Source organism: Carlito syrichta, unplaced genomic scaffold, assembly GCF_000164805.1.
Source record: "Carlito syrichta isolate Samal-C Ts95f unplaced genomic scaffold, Tarsius_syrichta-2.0.1 Scaffold200587, whole genome shotgun sequence".
NCBI lineage: Eukaryota > Metazoa > Chordata > Mammalia > Primates > Tarsiidae > Carlito > Carlito syrichta.
Window position 1 is genome coordinate 213820 of NW_007144683.1, and position 16380 is coordinate 230199.

General features: G+C 41.2%; 1 protein-coding gene across 2 annotated transcripts; it reads left to right on the forward strand.

Moving 5' to 3' along the window:
* The first annotated feature begins 2173 nt into the window (after window positions 1-2173).
* LOC103253105 (NADH dehydrogenase [ubiquinone] 1 alpha subcomplex subunit 5-like) lies at window positions 2174-2665 on the forward strand. 2 transcript variants are annotated; one of them, XM_008051580.2, is made up of 2 exons: window positions 2174-2238; window positions 2332-2660. In XM_008051580.2, the coding sequence occupies exons 1-2, from the start codon at window positions 2174-2176 to the stop codon at window positions 2498-2500; spliced, it is 234 nt and encodes a 77-aa protein (XP_008049771.1). In that variant the 3' UTR covers window positions 2501-2660. The 2 variants fall into 2 exon arrangements, with proteins under 2 accessions (XP_008049771.1, XP_008049770.1); XM_008051579.2 differs by having other exon boundaries at window positions 2174-2665.
* The last annotated feature ends 13715 nt before the right edge of the window (window positions 2666-16380 follow it).

Consider the following 16380-nt stretch of genomic DNA (forward strand, 5'->3'; position numbering starts at 1 on the left):
CTCCTGGGCTCAGGTGATCCTCCCACCTTAGCCTTCTGAGTAGCTGGGACTACAGGTGTGTGTCACCATACCTGACTTAAATAGCTTTTTAAAAAATGAAGAACAACTAATTCCAATACACATTTTAGTGAGAAGAGTAGTATTGCATTGCATTTTTGTGTGTGCTCCTCTCTTTGTTTCTCTCTCTATTTTTTTTGTCTGTTTTGAAGAGATAAGGCCTTGCTTTGTCGCCCAGGTTGGAGTGCAGTGGTATGATAAGCCACCCTCCCAAAGTGCTGAGATTACAAGTATGAACCACCATGCCAAGCTCATATCTGAGAGTCTTTAGTTTTTAATCCCTCCACCCCCCAATCTGAAGCTGTACCTCAGATATGGCTGATAAGAGTCCTGGATCAGTGTATCTCATGGAATTGGTTTCAGTTTCTCTCCAGTTCTGCTACTGTTGTATTTTGTACGAGCCAGTATCTTGAACAAGACAGAGACTAAAATGAATTTCTTTTTCCAAATTAGATTGAGTGACATAGTTTGACCTAGGATTTAGCTTCTTGTCCTAAAGGTGATGTAAGAGAAACTGGACTGTTGTTATATTAAATTTTGTTAATATTCTAGGGGATTATTTCAACATTATTCAAGGATTACCTTGAAATCAGCTGCCCTTTTTTTTTTAACTATTTTTTTTTTTTTTAGTCAGTGTCTCATTCTGTCGTCCAGTCTGGAGTGCAGTGGCACACACACAGCCACCAACCACAGCCTTGGCCCACTGGGCTCAGGTGATCCTTCTGCGTCAGCCTTCCAAGTAGTTAAAACTACAGGTACATGCCACCATGCCTGGCTAACTTTTTTGATTTATTGTAGAGACAAGGTCTCACTAAGTTGCCCAGGCTGTTCTTGAAACCTTGGACTCAGGCAATACTCTCACCTCCACCTCCCAAAGTTCTGGGATTACAGGCGTGAACCACCGTGCCTTGCAGCCTTCCTTTTATATTGTCTGCTTTTGCAGAATTGTATTTTGAAAGTTGGTATTCTTTTTTTTGGTTTTTTTGTTTTGTTTTGAGTCAGAGTCTCACTCTGTTGCCTAGGCTGGAGTACAGTGGCATGCTTACAGCCACTGCAGCCTCGACCTGCTGGGTTCAGGTGATCTTTTCACCTCAGCCTTCCAGGTAGTTGGAACTACAGGCATGTGCCATTATGCCCAGCTAATTTTTTGATTGATTGTAGAGATGAGGTCCTGCCAAGTTGCTCAGGCTGGTCTTGAACCCCTAGACTTAGGCAATCCTCTCACTTCTGCCTCCCAAGGTACTGCGATTACAGACATGAGCCACTTGTATGGCTCTAATAAAATTCTTGTTCTTGTAATGTCGTCATTTATAAGAGTAAATCTTTTGAAACATGCTGAAGGTCTGGTAATAGGACTTGGGGCAAATAATGGACTGTAGATACAAGGGCAACCAAAAAAATCTGAAATTTATCAAAAATTGCATATTTATTCTTACATGTTTAAACTTTTCTTTTTTGAGTTGGAGTCTCACTCTGTTGCCCAGGTTGGAGTGCAGTGGCACACTCATGGCTATCCCAGCATTGACCTGCTGGACTCCGGTAGTCCTTCTGCCTCAGCCTTCCAAGTAGCCGGAACTGTAGGCGCACACTACCATGCCTGGCTAATTTTTTATTTATTGTAGAGACGAGGTCTTGCCAAGTTGCCCTGACTGATCTCGAACCCGCGGGCTCAGGCAGTTCATTCTCCTCAGCATCCCAAAGTGCTGGGATTACAGGCTGAGCCACCGAACGCAGCCACATGTTTAAACTTTTTAAAACATGTTTAAACTTTTTAAGCCTTTAAAGTACTCTTCATTTGATGCAATGCACCTATCAAGATGCTTTTTCCACTGCATGAAACAGTTTTGGACTCATCAATATTCATGCCTTTTGTGCTTTTGCTGTTTTTTTTGTTCACCTTGTCCACATGGGCAAAACGTTTTCCTTTGAGGACTTTTTTAATCCTGGGAAACAAAGTTGATTGTGGTGGGATCTAGTGAATAGGGAGGGTGGGGCATGGGGATGTTAAGTCATTTTGGTTCAAAAACTGCTCAGTACTCAGTGTGGTATGCGCATGTGGGCTCTTAGATCACCCATCGTGAGATGGGCAAATGCATTGAAAGAATCTCAGGCTATCATGGCGGGGGTGCTGAAGATGACCACTGGCCTCGTGGGATTGGCTGTATGTGACACTCCACACGAGAGGCTAAGAATATTGTACACAACGATTCTTGATGCCACATATAGAAAGTATACAGAGCAGATTACAAATGAGAAGCTGGCTATGGTTAAAGTGGAACCAGATGTTAAGAAATTAGAAGACCAACTTCAGGGTGGCCAAATAGAAGAGGTGATTCTTCAGGCTGAAAATGAACTAAGTCTGGTGAGAAAAATGATGCAATGGAAACCTTGGGAGCCATTAGTGGAAGAGCCTCCTGCCGATCAGTGGAAATGGCCAATATAATCATTAAATGACTTTGGTGGGTTGCTGGGAAACTGATGTAATTAAACATTCTGTTATATTAAAAATGTGTCCATATTATTGACAGTTTATAATTGAGAAAACCGAGAGAATATATTTAGGAGACTTGTTAAAATTAGTGATTATGGCAATAGGGTCTTGTGAATCAGTTTTTGATTTGTATTCCTTCAAAGATGTGGTTTCTTTGAGTAGAGAGGTTGTGGGATGATTTGAAAATTAATTAGAAAAATCCCTACAGATTTTCAATGCAGAGGCTATAACCAAAAAGTTTCTTTAGTAGTATCTTCAATATGCGTTTAATTTTTAAAATTACTCTGACAAGAGAAAAGACCCTTAATTATTATTGTCTAAACAAATTTTTAGGTCACTGTTGAAGTAAGTAGTAAGAGGGAATATTTTTAAATGTGATAAAAAAGCAAAAGTAGCTGGTGATAAAACTTGAAATTGTGGTTAACCTCCTTGGCTGTGATCTTGTGTATATAAGATAGAATTTAAATATATACTTATACTGATTATAAAATCCATAATAAATGCCATTTTATTTTTTAAAAAAAGAATTAAAAAAAAATTCACTGAAGCTGAATGCAGCCTCTTTCAACAACACTAGCTGGTACACCGATGCTGATGGGTTTCTAGAACCACTTAGCAATGGGGGAAGCCTATACTACATGGGGCCTTGAAAAAAATGGGGGAAGCCTGTACTACATGGGGCCTTGAAAAACTAATTCTAGTTTTATTGGGGTCTCTCCTCATACATTGAAATACTTCATAACCATTAAAATGTTACAGACACACTTACTGACATTAAAAAGTCTACATTTATTCAATGGAAGCCAGTTAAAAATAGCATGTGTATTCAAATTTTATCTTTAAAATATATATAGAAAATTAAGGTGGTTGGTTGTACAACAGTTTTCATATGGCTATCTGTGGTTGCTAGAGATTAGGTCATTCATTTTCTTTTTGTAATAAGTGATGTTTAACTGTGCATCACTTTTATAATCACTTCTATTTTGAAAAATGAAACCAAGTTGAAAATTGACTCTCCATGAGTTCCCCATTCAGTAAAGAGATTAAATTTATTATTTTAAGAGAGTAAAGAGGATTTCGCATATATTTATAGATTTTCAACAGGAATCAAGGGAGAGAAAATTGTTGATGTTGTTAACTATTAGTTAAGTAGAAGCTTAACTCACTAAGCATTGTGTTCCCCCTTCTGATTAATCTTGGTTTTTTTTATCGTAGTGCTGATCTCACATTGTCATGAAATAGATTTCCTCAAATTTGTTTTCATGACTCCATGAGAAATGATTTAAAGTACTTTAATATAGGGCTCATTAAAAAAGCCATATTTTTAATGGCATGGCAGATTAGTGCAGTATTTTTTATGATGTTTGATTCCATTGTTATTTATTACAGTTTCCTTTTTAAGTCTTGCCATCCTGTCTTGCTGTTCTGACTTTCATCTGGGGATACAGCAGGGCTGAGCCAAAAATGGCTGCTGCTGCAGCAGGGGCGGGCATAGCATAGGACTTGGCTGCTATGGCTCATGTGATGAATCAAGGGAGAAGCTTGGGCAGTGTGCCCTGGGTCAGGATTTTCTTAATGGTTGTTGCTACAAGAATTGGGCTTTTCTTGTGGAAGAATTTCTGTACTGTAGATTTGGCTGTTGGAAGGGTATTGGGATTTATAGTCTTAGCAGGGGAACCACCAATTCTCTGCAGCAGTAAGAAATCTTAGTCTATGCTGTCTTTCACCAAACAGGATTGGCCTTATTCAGAAAGTACCAAGGCTTACCTGTCTGTCTCAGTTGATTACAGAGAAGTGTCCAGAATGATGACTTGGTGGGTGAATTTACTTCAGTGCAATCCCTTGTCCCTCAGGGATGGAAAGGGGGTGGCACATAGAAGAGGATTAAAGAGTTCTTCCCTTATGTGCGCCTTGTGTGAGGAACACTATGCCACACGTCAAAAGCAAGCCTACAGTGGAAAAGTGAGTGAAGAATGGAAGTTGCTGTGTGTGCTCTTCAGGCTATACCCCAGCGGATGGGGCATGTGTGTACCGGAGTTCCTCTCTTTTCTGCTTACGACTAGAGATGGGCATGATGTGGGAGCTTTAGGATCTGTTGCTTAGCAACCAGTAAGGTATATCTGGGTGGGTAGTAACACACTACTACATTCATTCTCTTACAGTGTGTTGAAGAGAAAAGACTTCTCTGCTTAAAGAAAAACAGCCCCCCCTTCCCCACAAAAACCATATGAGATCAATGTAGAAAGTACAGAAAAAGGCCGGGCGCGTTGGCTCACGCCTACAATCCCAGCACTTTGGGAGGCAGAGATGAGAGGATTGCCTGAGTTCAGGGGTTCAAGACCAGCCTGGACAACTTGGCAAGACCTCGTCTCTACAATGCATCAAAAAAATAAAAAAATTAACTGGTCTTGGTGGTGTGTACCTTTGGTTTCAGCTACTTGGAATGCTGAGGTAGAAGGATGGCCTGAACCCAGTAGGTTGAAGTTACAGTGGCCGTGAGCATGCCACTGCACTCCAGCCTGGGCAACAGAGTGAGACTCTGACTCAAAGAGAGAATACAGAATAAAAAAAAGTAGCTCACTCATAATTCTGTAACCCATGGATACATTTTGATAAATTTCCTTGAATTTTTTGTTTATATATGTGTTCATTTTTATGTATATATAGGTTGCTGTGTGTTTATATGTAACATTTGCATAGCTGAAAATCATACTGTAAATATACCTTTATATATTTTTTATTTTAACATTGTGTAGTCTCATTTCAGTAAACATTTTGAGGGCTTGTTAATAGCTTTATAATATTTGCATATATGGCTTTGCCACAATTTACTTAAAACACATTCCTTATTGCTGAATTTTTTCTTTCTTTTTTTTGAGACAGGGGTCTTGCTGTGTTGTCAAGTCTGACTTCGAACTCCTAGCTATTCTTCCATCTCAGCCTCCTGAGTAGTTGGGATTACATGCTTGCGCCAATTTTTAAGTTAGCAATTTTGCTATTGAAAGGAATGCTGGTCAGGCCTAGTGGCTCAGCCTATAATCCCAACACTTTGAGAGGCCAACGTGAGTGAATTGCCTGAGCCCGTGGGTCTGAGACCAGCCCGGGCAGCTTGGTGAGACCTTGTCTCTACAATAAATCAAAAATTAGCTGGGCATGGTAGTGTGCACCTGTAGTTCTGGCTACTTGGAAGACTGAGGTAGAAGGATCGCTGGAGCCCCTCAGGTTGATGCTGGGGTGGCCGTGAGTGTGCCACTGCACTCCAACCTGGGCGATACAGTGAGACTCCAACTCAAAAAAAATAAAAAAAGAAAAGAATGCTGGGGCTAGGCACGATGACTCACACCTGTAAGCCCAGCATGTGAGTAGGCTGAGGTGGAAGGATTGCTTGATCCAGGAGCTTGAGACCTCATATCTATCTACAAAAAGTACTAGCTGGCTGTGGTGGCATGTTCCTGTGGTCTCAGCTTCTCAGGAGGCTGATCCATGATCGTTCCACTGCATGCCAGCCTGAGTGACAGAGTGAGATTCCAACTCCAAAAAAAAAAAAAATAAAATAAAGAAATGCTGGGACTAATGTCTGTGTGTAATAAAAGTAAAAATTACTGGGTTAGCAGGGCATACATTAGGATAATTGATGTAGTTTGCCATATATGAATTTTCATTTTACCAGTAGTGTATCCTAGTGCTTGCTAAACATTAAGACACATGTTTTTATTGATACAAAATAGAAGCACATATTTTCTGGGTCTGGCATACTTTTATTATCATTAAATACTGTAGTTTTTGAATTTTTAAAAATTTGATGGTTGAAGATGATACACAATTTAGATTACATTTCTTGTATTATTTATAAAGATGTAGTTTTTGGTTGGGCTTGGTGGCTCAGCCTGTAATCCCAGCACTTTGGGAGACTGAGGCAAGTGGATTGCCTGAGCCCGTGGGTTCAAGACTAGTCTGAGCAACTTGGTGAGAATTTGTCTTTACAATAAATTAAAAATAAGCTGGGCGTGGTAGCGCGTGCCTGTGGTTCCAGCTACTTGGAAGGCTGAGGCAGAAGGATCACCGGAGCCCAGCAGGTTGAGTTTGGGTGACAGAGTGAGACTCCAACTCAAACAAACACAAAAAGATATAGTTTTTTTCCCCATAACGTTTATTTTCTGCTTTGAAAATTGTTCAGCTGGGTGCAGTGGCTAATACCTGTAATGCCAGCACTTTGGGGGGCCGAGGCCAGAGGACTGCTTAAGTTCAGGAGTTTGAGACCAGCCTGAGCAATATAGCGAGACCTTATCTCTACAAAAATAAAAAATAAAAAAATTAACTAGACATGGTAGTTTGCGCCTGTAGTCCCAGCTACTCAGGAGCCTGAGGTGGAAGGTTTGTCTGAGTCCAGGAGGTCAAGTCTGCAGTGAGCCATGATCATGCAACTGTACTTCAGCCTGGATGACAGTGAGACTGTGACTCCAAAAAAAAAGAGGGAAAGAAAATTATTTGCTCGTATTCTAGACTCATGTATGTTTTGAAATCTTGGTTTAGGTTCAAAACTTAGCAAAATAACGTATGTATGTTATAAAAAAATAGATGTATACCTTTCTGTTATATATTTTAAAATGTGGCAAAAAGCCTTTTCATGTACACTCCCATCATTAAAGGTTTTCACGGTTGATAGTCTGGTATGTCTATTGTTATAGGTCTTTTTGCATGCATTAAAATTATGAGGAGGAGAGAGGGAAGGGCAGAGGTTTTTAGAGGATGGACTCTGGAGCCTGGACCCTGCTTTGTATTCTAAGGCCTGGAAACGTAAGGTGTCACCTTGATGGATGTAAAGTCCCATTGACCATAGTCCCAGCTCTTGTAGTTTAGTGCTCTGTACCTTGGGAAAGTGATTTAATCTTATTTGTATCCCAGTGTCCTCATATGTACAGAGGGGTAATTATAGACCCTAATGTCCCGGGTTGTGAGGATTAAATGAGTTAATACAGTTAAAGTGCTTAAAATAGCCCTGGCACTTAGTGTAATTCAGTAATATATCTATAGTAATAGCTATTACTATTATTATCTTACGTTTACTATTTTAAAAGAATAAGGATTATACTGCACATACTTAGTGACCGCTTATTTATGTATCATGTAAATCTTTGCTATGCCAGTACATAAAAATTCTGTAGTCTAGTACCATTAATCATTTAACTTTTTTCCTATACATGGATGTTTGTTTAGTTTTTTAGGGGTATTTTGTTATTCAAATCTTTAGTGCATGTCCTTGTGCAGATATCTTTTTGTATGGATCTATTTAAGAGGATGTAGCCCTGTAAAATAAAATTGCTGAATTGAAAGGTGTATAAATGAAAAGAAAAATAACTTGATGGTCACTTTTTCAATACCAAGAACTTTTTGTTTTCTGCTGTTTTTTTAGGGTAACGATTGCATCTTATTGTGTAACTATTAATCTTGAATCTTTTCAAAGGTACTAATTAGAAATTTGAAAAACCTTAGGTTTTATGCACCATCTGTCCTCCAGGGTTGGTTTCTGTTTTTGTTTTTGAGTCGGAGTCTCACTTTGTCACACCAAGGCTGGAGTGCAGTGGCACATTCATGACCACTGCAGCCTCGACCTGCTGGGCTCAGGTGATTCTTCCACCTCAGCCTTCCAAGTAGCTGGAACCACTCACCAAGTTGTTCAGACTGGCCTTGAACCCCTGGACTCAGGCAATCCTCTCTCCTCGGCCTCCCAAAGTAGTGGGATTACAGGTGTGAGTCAGTGTACTTGGCTCGGTTCTGTTTTTCATCTTGGTTCTCTACTTAATGTCTAGTGATTTGTGGTTTTCATTCATATTTATGAGTGAAGGATGAGGTCTTCAAATACTTTCTTAAATTGAAGTTTTTTTCTTTTTCTGGGGGTGGTCATGGTCTTACTCTGTCACCCAGGCTGGAGTGCCGTGGTGTGCTCATGGCTCACCACAGCCTCGACCTCCTGGGCTCAGGTGTTCCTTCATCCTCAGTTTCCTGAGTACCTGGACTACAGGTGTGCACCACCACATCTGGATAATTTTAAAATTTTTTTTGTAGAGACGAGATCTCACTGTGTTGCCTAGGCTGGTCTCAAACTCCTGGGCTCAAACAATCTTCACACCTTGGCCTCCCAAAATGCTGGGATTACAGGCTTGAGCCTCTGTGCCAGGCAAAAGTATTGTTACTAGAAGTGGAAATAATTATGTTAAAATAATTTGTGTTAAGTTTGCATTGTAGTCAGTGTTTTATATCTGCATACTATTTATGTTTTGTTGAGTTTCTTATGGAGAATGTTTTTCAAATTGATGATTTTGAATCCATATTATCTCATTAAAAATAGATACTGTGAAGTGAAAATCTTAACATTCTTAAAAATAAGTATCTCTTTAGGGAATTTACTAACTTTTAAAGAGTTGAGGTTTGTCTTTGCAGTATTGTTGTATTGGTGGTAGTATTTCAGAAGACTTTCTTATGTGAATTGAAAAGCTCTTCATGACTATTAATTTTTCTCATTCAAGTCATTGGATGGTAACTATTGTCCCCATCTAACATATAATTTTAATATACTATTTTTAAAATAGCCAAGTGCAGTGACTCATATCTATAATCCCAGCACTTTGGGAGGCGAAGGTGAGAGGAATTGCCTGAGGTCAACGGTTCAAGACCAGCCCGCGCAACTTGGTGAGATGTCATCTCTGCAATAAATCAAAAAATTAACCAGGTATGGTAGTGTGTGCCTGTAGTTACTTGGAAGGCTGAGGTGGGAGGATCGCCTGAGCCCAGCAGGTCGAGTCTGTTTTGGCCTTAAGCATACCACTGCTCTCCAGCCTGGGCGACAAAGTGAGACTACAACTCAAAAAATAAAAAAACTATTTTAAAAATAGCCAGGTGCGGTGGCTCATTCCTGTAATCCCAACACTTTGGGAGGCATAGGTGAGAAGGATTGCCTGAGCCCAAGGGTTTAAGACCAGCCTGGGCAACTTGGTGAGATATTATCTCTACAATAAATCAAAGAAGTTAAATTAAATAAACTTCTAGCTGGCTGGGTACGGTGGCACACACTTGTGGTTCCAGCTACTTGGAAGGCTGAGGCAGAAGGATCACCTGAGCCCAACAGGTTGAGGTTGTGGTGGCCGTGAGCATGCTACTGCACTCCAGCCTGGGTGTCAGAGTGAGACTGACTTAAAAAAAATTACCTTCTGATTTGTATATCATTAATTATTGAATCTTACTGTTAAAACTGTGTTTGCCCTTTATTTGCTGTAACTTTTAGCCTTTCAGAATTTTGTGACATTTTGATTTGGGGATTTGGTATGTAACCAAATTTTAGTCATAGGATTGAATACTAGATAATTGAATAGTTTTAGTAGAACCTTACCATTCAGATTTTCTTTCCATCCATCCATCCATCCATCCATCCATCCATCCACCCATCCATCCACCCATCCATCCATCCACCCACCCACCCACCCACCTACCCATTCAAGGGATATCAAACTATATTTGATTAAAGACCTGGGAGGATAAGGTAGAAAGATCTCTTGAGGCCAGGTGTGTGAGACTAGTTTGGGCAACATGGATAAAACCCTGTGTCTAAACAAACAAAAAAGAAGCATAAAGTATACTAGATACTTTACGAGTAAATCTTCAAAGTTGAACAAGCTTAAATTCTTTTTAGTTCTAGTTTCTCTTAAAGTAGACGTGTCATCTTTGGCAATTCTCTCTCTCCTTTTTTTTTTTATTTAATGTTTTGACTTTTTTTTTTTTTTTTAGAGGTGAGATCTCACTATGTTGCCCAGGCTGGTCTCGAACTGCTGGACTCAAGCTGTTCTCCTGCCTTGGCCTTCCCCAGTGCTGGTATTACAGGCATGAGCCACTGTACTTGACCAGCAATTTTCTCTTAATGCAGCATTTTTGAGCTTTAGTATCTTTGTCTGTAAGGGAGGGCTGATGATATCTTACAAGTTTTTCTGAGGATTCAATGAGATGCTATATACAAAATGCTAAGTATACTGTGGCATTATAGTTGGAACTCAAAAAATGATACTGCTATTATTCTAGCTAGTAGGAAACAAGAAGCATTTTCTGAAGAATTAAGCCAACAGGGTACCGTGCTTATTCATTACTTGATTTACCTCTTCTAATATTCTGTTGTGTTGGTATTTGTGACAGAGATTTGCACGATTTGAGAATCCTGTATTTCAAGGTTCAGGAGGAAAAAGTTTGTGATACAGACTGAAACCTGATCTGATAAAATATCTCTAGGTGAAGTTTTTGAAAAACTGAGATCTACTCTTTGTCTTTTAAAGGCTTATTATTATAATCTCTTATCTCATCAAAATTTACTTCATGGCCTGAGACAAAGATATTTTACTTTTTACTGACAAGCCCCAATTGAATCTCAGTTTCATTGTTATACCTATCTGCTACCCCAAGTATACCAGTAAACTTTTATTTTTTGAAAGTCCTGTTCTGTTTACATGGGAGGGAGATTATCTCTGATTTCTATTTCTCTAACATCAATTTTGGATGAATTTTTGGAGCCTTGTTTGGAATATTAGAACCATATCTCAAAACATGAATTTGCTGCTTCTTTTTTTTTTTTTTTAAGTGAGAATGCAGGATTTATTGAGAGGACAGAAAAGCTACCATAGCGGGAGGGGACCCGAAGGGGTTGCCCTGCTTCTTTGTTTTTTGAGTCGGAGTCTCACTCTGTCACCTAGACTGGAGTACAGTGGCACGCTAATGGCCACTGCAACCTTGACCTGCTGGGCTCAGGTGATTCTTCTACCTCAGCCTTCTGAGTAGCTGGAACTATAGGCACACGCCATCACACTTGCCTTATGTTTTTTTTTATTGTAGAGATGAGGTCTCACCAAGTTGCCTAGGCTGGTCTTGAACCCATGAGCTCAGGCAGTTCTCTTACCTTGTCTTCCCAAAGTGCTGGGATTATAGGTTTTAGCTGCTGTGACTGGCCTTATTTATTTATTTGTTTGTTTATTTGAGTTGGAGTCTCACTCCGTTGCCTAGGCTGGAGGGCAGTGGCACGCTCACAGCCACCCCAGCATCGACCTGCTGGCCTAGGCAATCCTTCCACCTCAGCCTTCCAAGTAGCCGGAACTGCAGGCCATGCTACTGTGCCTGGCTAATATTTTGATTTATATTGTATAGATGAGGTCTCGCCAAGTTGCCCAGGCTTTTTTTGAGCTTGTGGGCTCAGGCAATCCCCTCACCTCGGCCTCCCAAAGTGCTGGGATTATAGGCTTGAGCCACTGTGCCTGGCTTATTCATTTTTTAAAGTTGGAGACTTACTCTGTTCCCCTGACTGGAGTGCAGTGGCATGATCATGGCTTACCACAGCCTTGACCTCCTGGGCAATCCTTCCATCTCAGCTACTTGAGTAACTAGAACTACAGGTGTGTGCCACCCCCCCCCCCCCCGGCCAATTTTTAATCTTGCTATGTTGTCCAGGCTGGTCATGAACTCCTGGCCTCAAGCAGTCGTCCTGCCCTGGCCTCCTGAATGGCTGAGATTGTAGGCACATACCACTGTGAGTGGCTGAAGCCTTTTTATGACAAAGCAAGAGAAATAGTACCTTAAATCTTTTCATGGTAGTATTTAGAGATTTTTTTTTTTTTTTTTTTTGACTTGGAGTCTCACTCCGTTGCCCAGATTGGAGTGCAGTGGCACGCTCCCGGTTACCACAGCCTCAACCTGCTGGGCTCTGGAGATCCTTCCGCCTCAGCCTTCCAAGTAGCTGGAATTTCAGGTGCACGCTACCCCGCCTGGCTAATTTTTGATTTTATTGTAGAGATGAGGTCTCACCAAGTTGCCCCGGGCGGGTCTCAAACCCGCGGGCTTAGGCAGTCCACTCACCTTGGCCTCCCAAAGCGCTGGGATTACAGGTTGAGCCACCGAGCCTGGCTGTAATTAGCGATTTTTAAAAGTGCTTTTCTCTTTCTGTTCCTTGCACCATCTCTGTCCTTCAGGGTGGGATTTTTTAAAAAAAATCTTGGTTCTTTACTTGCTTTCTTTCTCTTTGTTGGAGATAGGATCTCCCTCTGTCACCCATGCAGTCATAGCTCACTTTAGCCTTGAACTTCTGTACTCTAGTGATCTTCCTGCCTCATTATCCTGAGTAGCTAGAACTATAGGCACACACCTCCACGCCTGGCTAATTTTAAAATTTTTTGTAGAGATGGGTCTCATTGTGTTTTCTGATCTTGAACTCCTGGCATCAAAGGATCCTCCCTCCTCAGCCTCCCAAAGTGCTGTGATTACAGATATGACCCACTGCACCTAGCAGTGGTTTTTTACTTCCTTAAAGTAAAATAGGAAATGTGGCTGAGCAGGAGGCTCACGCCTGTAATCCCAGCAGTGTTGGAGTCTGAGGCGGGAGGATGGCTTGATGCCAGGAGTTCACCAACCTGGGCAACAGAGTAAGAGCCTGTCTTTATTATTATTATTAATTTAGCTTTTGGGGTACAGGGTCTCTGTTGCTAGGCTGGAATGCAGTGGCATGATCATAGCTTAGTGTAGTCCAGACTTCCTGGGCTTAGGTGACTTTCCACCTCAGCCTCCCAAGTAACTGGGACTACAGGAGTGCGTTACCACGCCCAGCTAATATTGTGATTTTTCATTAGAGACGAGGTCTTGCCATGCTTCCCAAGCTGGTCTCAAATTCCTGGACTCAAGAAATCTTTTTGACTTGGCCTCACAAAGTGCTGGGATTATAGGTGTGAGCCACTGTGCCCAGCCTGATGATTATTTTTAGATTTAGAATTTATTCCTTATTAAGATTTTTGATTTACAGAGATCTAGAGATGAATTGATTGCTTTACTTCTCAGTGATTATATTCAAGTTTCTTTCCTAGATTAATAGTCAAAGTAGGGTTTGTCAAATGAGTAGAGGAAGATGTTTTTACCTTTTGAATTAGTTTGCTTCTGGGATTTGATAAAGTACAAACTGTGTGTTTTGTAGCTGACATCTTCTTAGAACTTGGAATATTATTATTATTATGAGTAATCTAGCTAGTCAAATTAAGAAACTAATGGGCACTGATTTTCTTTAGTTGTTTTCTTTCCCATTGTGAAGCAAACTTCCTTAATTCAGCAGCATGTGTTTTATATAAGGCCTTGTGCAAATGAGTAAGGCAGAGTCTTGGCTCCTAAAGAGTATGTTACTAAAGATTATTAGCAATATCTAAGCCTGGTTAATAAAGAATTTTTAAGAAATTATTGGCCGAATGCGGTGACTCAAGCCTGTAATCCCAGCACTTTGAGAGACTGAAGTGAAAGGATTGCCTGAGCCTACCGGTTTGAGACCAGCCTGGGCAACTTCGCAAGACCTCATCTTTACAATAAATAAAAAAATTAACTGGGCATGGTAGCATGCCTTGTAGTTCCAGCTACTTAGAAGGCTGAGGCGGAAGGATCACCTGAGCACAACAGGTCGATGCTGGGGTGGCTCTGAGCATGCCACTGCACTCCCGTCTGGGTGACAGGGTAGGCCTCGACTCAAAAAAAAAAAAAAGAAAAAGAAATTATGTGTGCAGTAGAAATGAATGTATTAACACTTTCTTTATTTTTATTTTTTTGAGTTGGAGTCTCACTCTGTCGCCCAGTCTCACACTTCCAGCCACCACAGCCTCGACCTGCTGGGCTCAGGCGATCCTTCCGCCTCAGCCTTCCAAGTAGCTGGAGCTACAGGCATCTGCCATCACGCCCGGCTATTTTTTTGTTTTGTTGTGGAGATGAGGTCCCGCCAAGTTGCCCAGGCTGGTCTCGAACCCGTGGGCTCAGGCAGTCCTCTCACCTCGACTTCCCAAAGTGCTGGGATTATAGACGTGAGCCACCACTCCTAGCCAACACTTTCTTTAGTGTATAATGGGAAAATCCTCTAGATTTTTGTTGGAATTTTTCTACTAATGAGCCTGTGAATAGTTCCTGAGCCATTGTAGTGCTTAAAAGTTATCAGGGATCCTAGCTTCTGTCCTCTGAGCATGCCTTGTGTTACCCAAGTACACCTCCTTGTCCAAGAGGGCTGCTTTAGCTCTAGCTTTTAAGTTTACATTTCAGTTAGCAGGAGGTAGGTGGGGTGTAACACAGAGATGCCTCCTTTCTTAAAGAGCACTTGCCAGAAGATTCATATACCACTTTTAGTTTTATCAAGGAAATAGGGTAGAAGCAGAGATTGAGGGGCAACTAGCAGCCTTTAGCACAAAGGGTTTAATTAGTATATGCCGAGCAGATTGATCAGCTTATAGTGGACATGTAGTCAGTGGCAACTTTTTTTTTTTTTTTTTGAGTTGGAGTCTCACTCTGTCGCCCAGACTGGAGTGCAGTGGCTGTTCCTGGCCACCACAGCCTCAACCTGCTGGACTCCGGCGGTCCTTCCGCCTCAGCCTTGCAAGTAGCTGGAACTACAGGCATGCGTTACCACGCCCGGCTAATTTTTCGATTTATTGTAGAGATAATGTCTCGCCAAGTTACCCAGGCGCTTCTCGAACCCGCGGGTTCAGGCAGTCCAATTCACCTCAGCCTCCCAAAGGCGCGGGATTACAGGCTGAGCCACTGAGCCCAGCTGGCAACTTTTTTTTAAAAATTTGAGTCAGTCTTACTCTATTTCCCAGGTTGGAGTCCAGCGGCATGGTTACTGCCACCACAGCCTCAACTTGCTTGGCTTAGGTGATCCTTGGGCCTCAGCCTTCCAAGTAGCTAGAACTGCAGACATGTACCACCTCACCCAACTAATTTTTTTTTTTTTTGAGTTGGAGTCTCACTCTGTCACCCAGACTGGAGTGCAGTGGCTGCTCCCAGCCTCCCCAGCCTCGACCTGCTGGGCTCTGGCGATCCTTCCGTCTCAGCCTTCCAAGTAACTGGAACTACAGGCGCACGCTACCACGCCCGGCTAATTTTTTGATTTATTGTAAGAGATGAGGTCTCGCCAAGTTGCCCAGGCAGGTCTCGAACCCGTGGACTCAGGCAGTCCACTCACCTCAGCCTCCCAAAGTGCTGGGATTACAGGCTGAGCCACCGAGCCCGGCTCCAATTAATTTTTTGATTTATTGTAAAGACGAGGTCTCGTCAAGTTGCCCAGACTTATCTCGAACCACCTGGGCTCAGGCAATTCTCTCATCTCTGCCTCCCAAAGTTCTGGGATTACAGTCTTGAGACACCAGACCTGGCCCTAGGGAAGCAAATTGTTTGTCTTCCTTTATTTTCACTTTCAATATTTATGTTCTAACTTTAACATTGAAGTTCTCTTTCCATTTAAAATAGTGTTTTTGTGTACATTTTTAGTCTCTCATATTTTTGGCCTGATTGAAATCTATTCCAATTAGTAGAAATAAGTAGATTCTGACTAGTAGGAATAAATAATTATATGATAATGATATTGAAAGAAAAATGAACTGCCAAAGTAGTATTTAAATAATAGGATTTGCAAGGAAAAGTTGAGGTGTTTTACATAAGACAGAACTTTAGTAATTAACTTAGGATTGTTTCTTAACTTTTCACTGATGCTTAGCATTCCTTTGTAAATGTAGACTATTTTGATATTTTTGGCATGATTTTGTAGGCCTGTGAAACACTAAAGTTATTTTTCCCTGTGTGTGCCCTTTTTTCTTATCTGCTTGGTCTGCTTTCTACATCTGTATTTCTTTGTAGTATTATTTCACTTTTTTTGCTCAGTCTCTTCCTTTGTAAAATTGACTAAATAGTAGACTAAATTAACTCCGTCGTCCTTTCTGACCTTTATATCTTGTTGCCTATGATTAAGGCAGAAATAGTCTCAGATCCCTTTTTCCATCTTCCTGGAAATA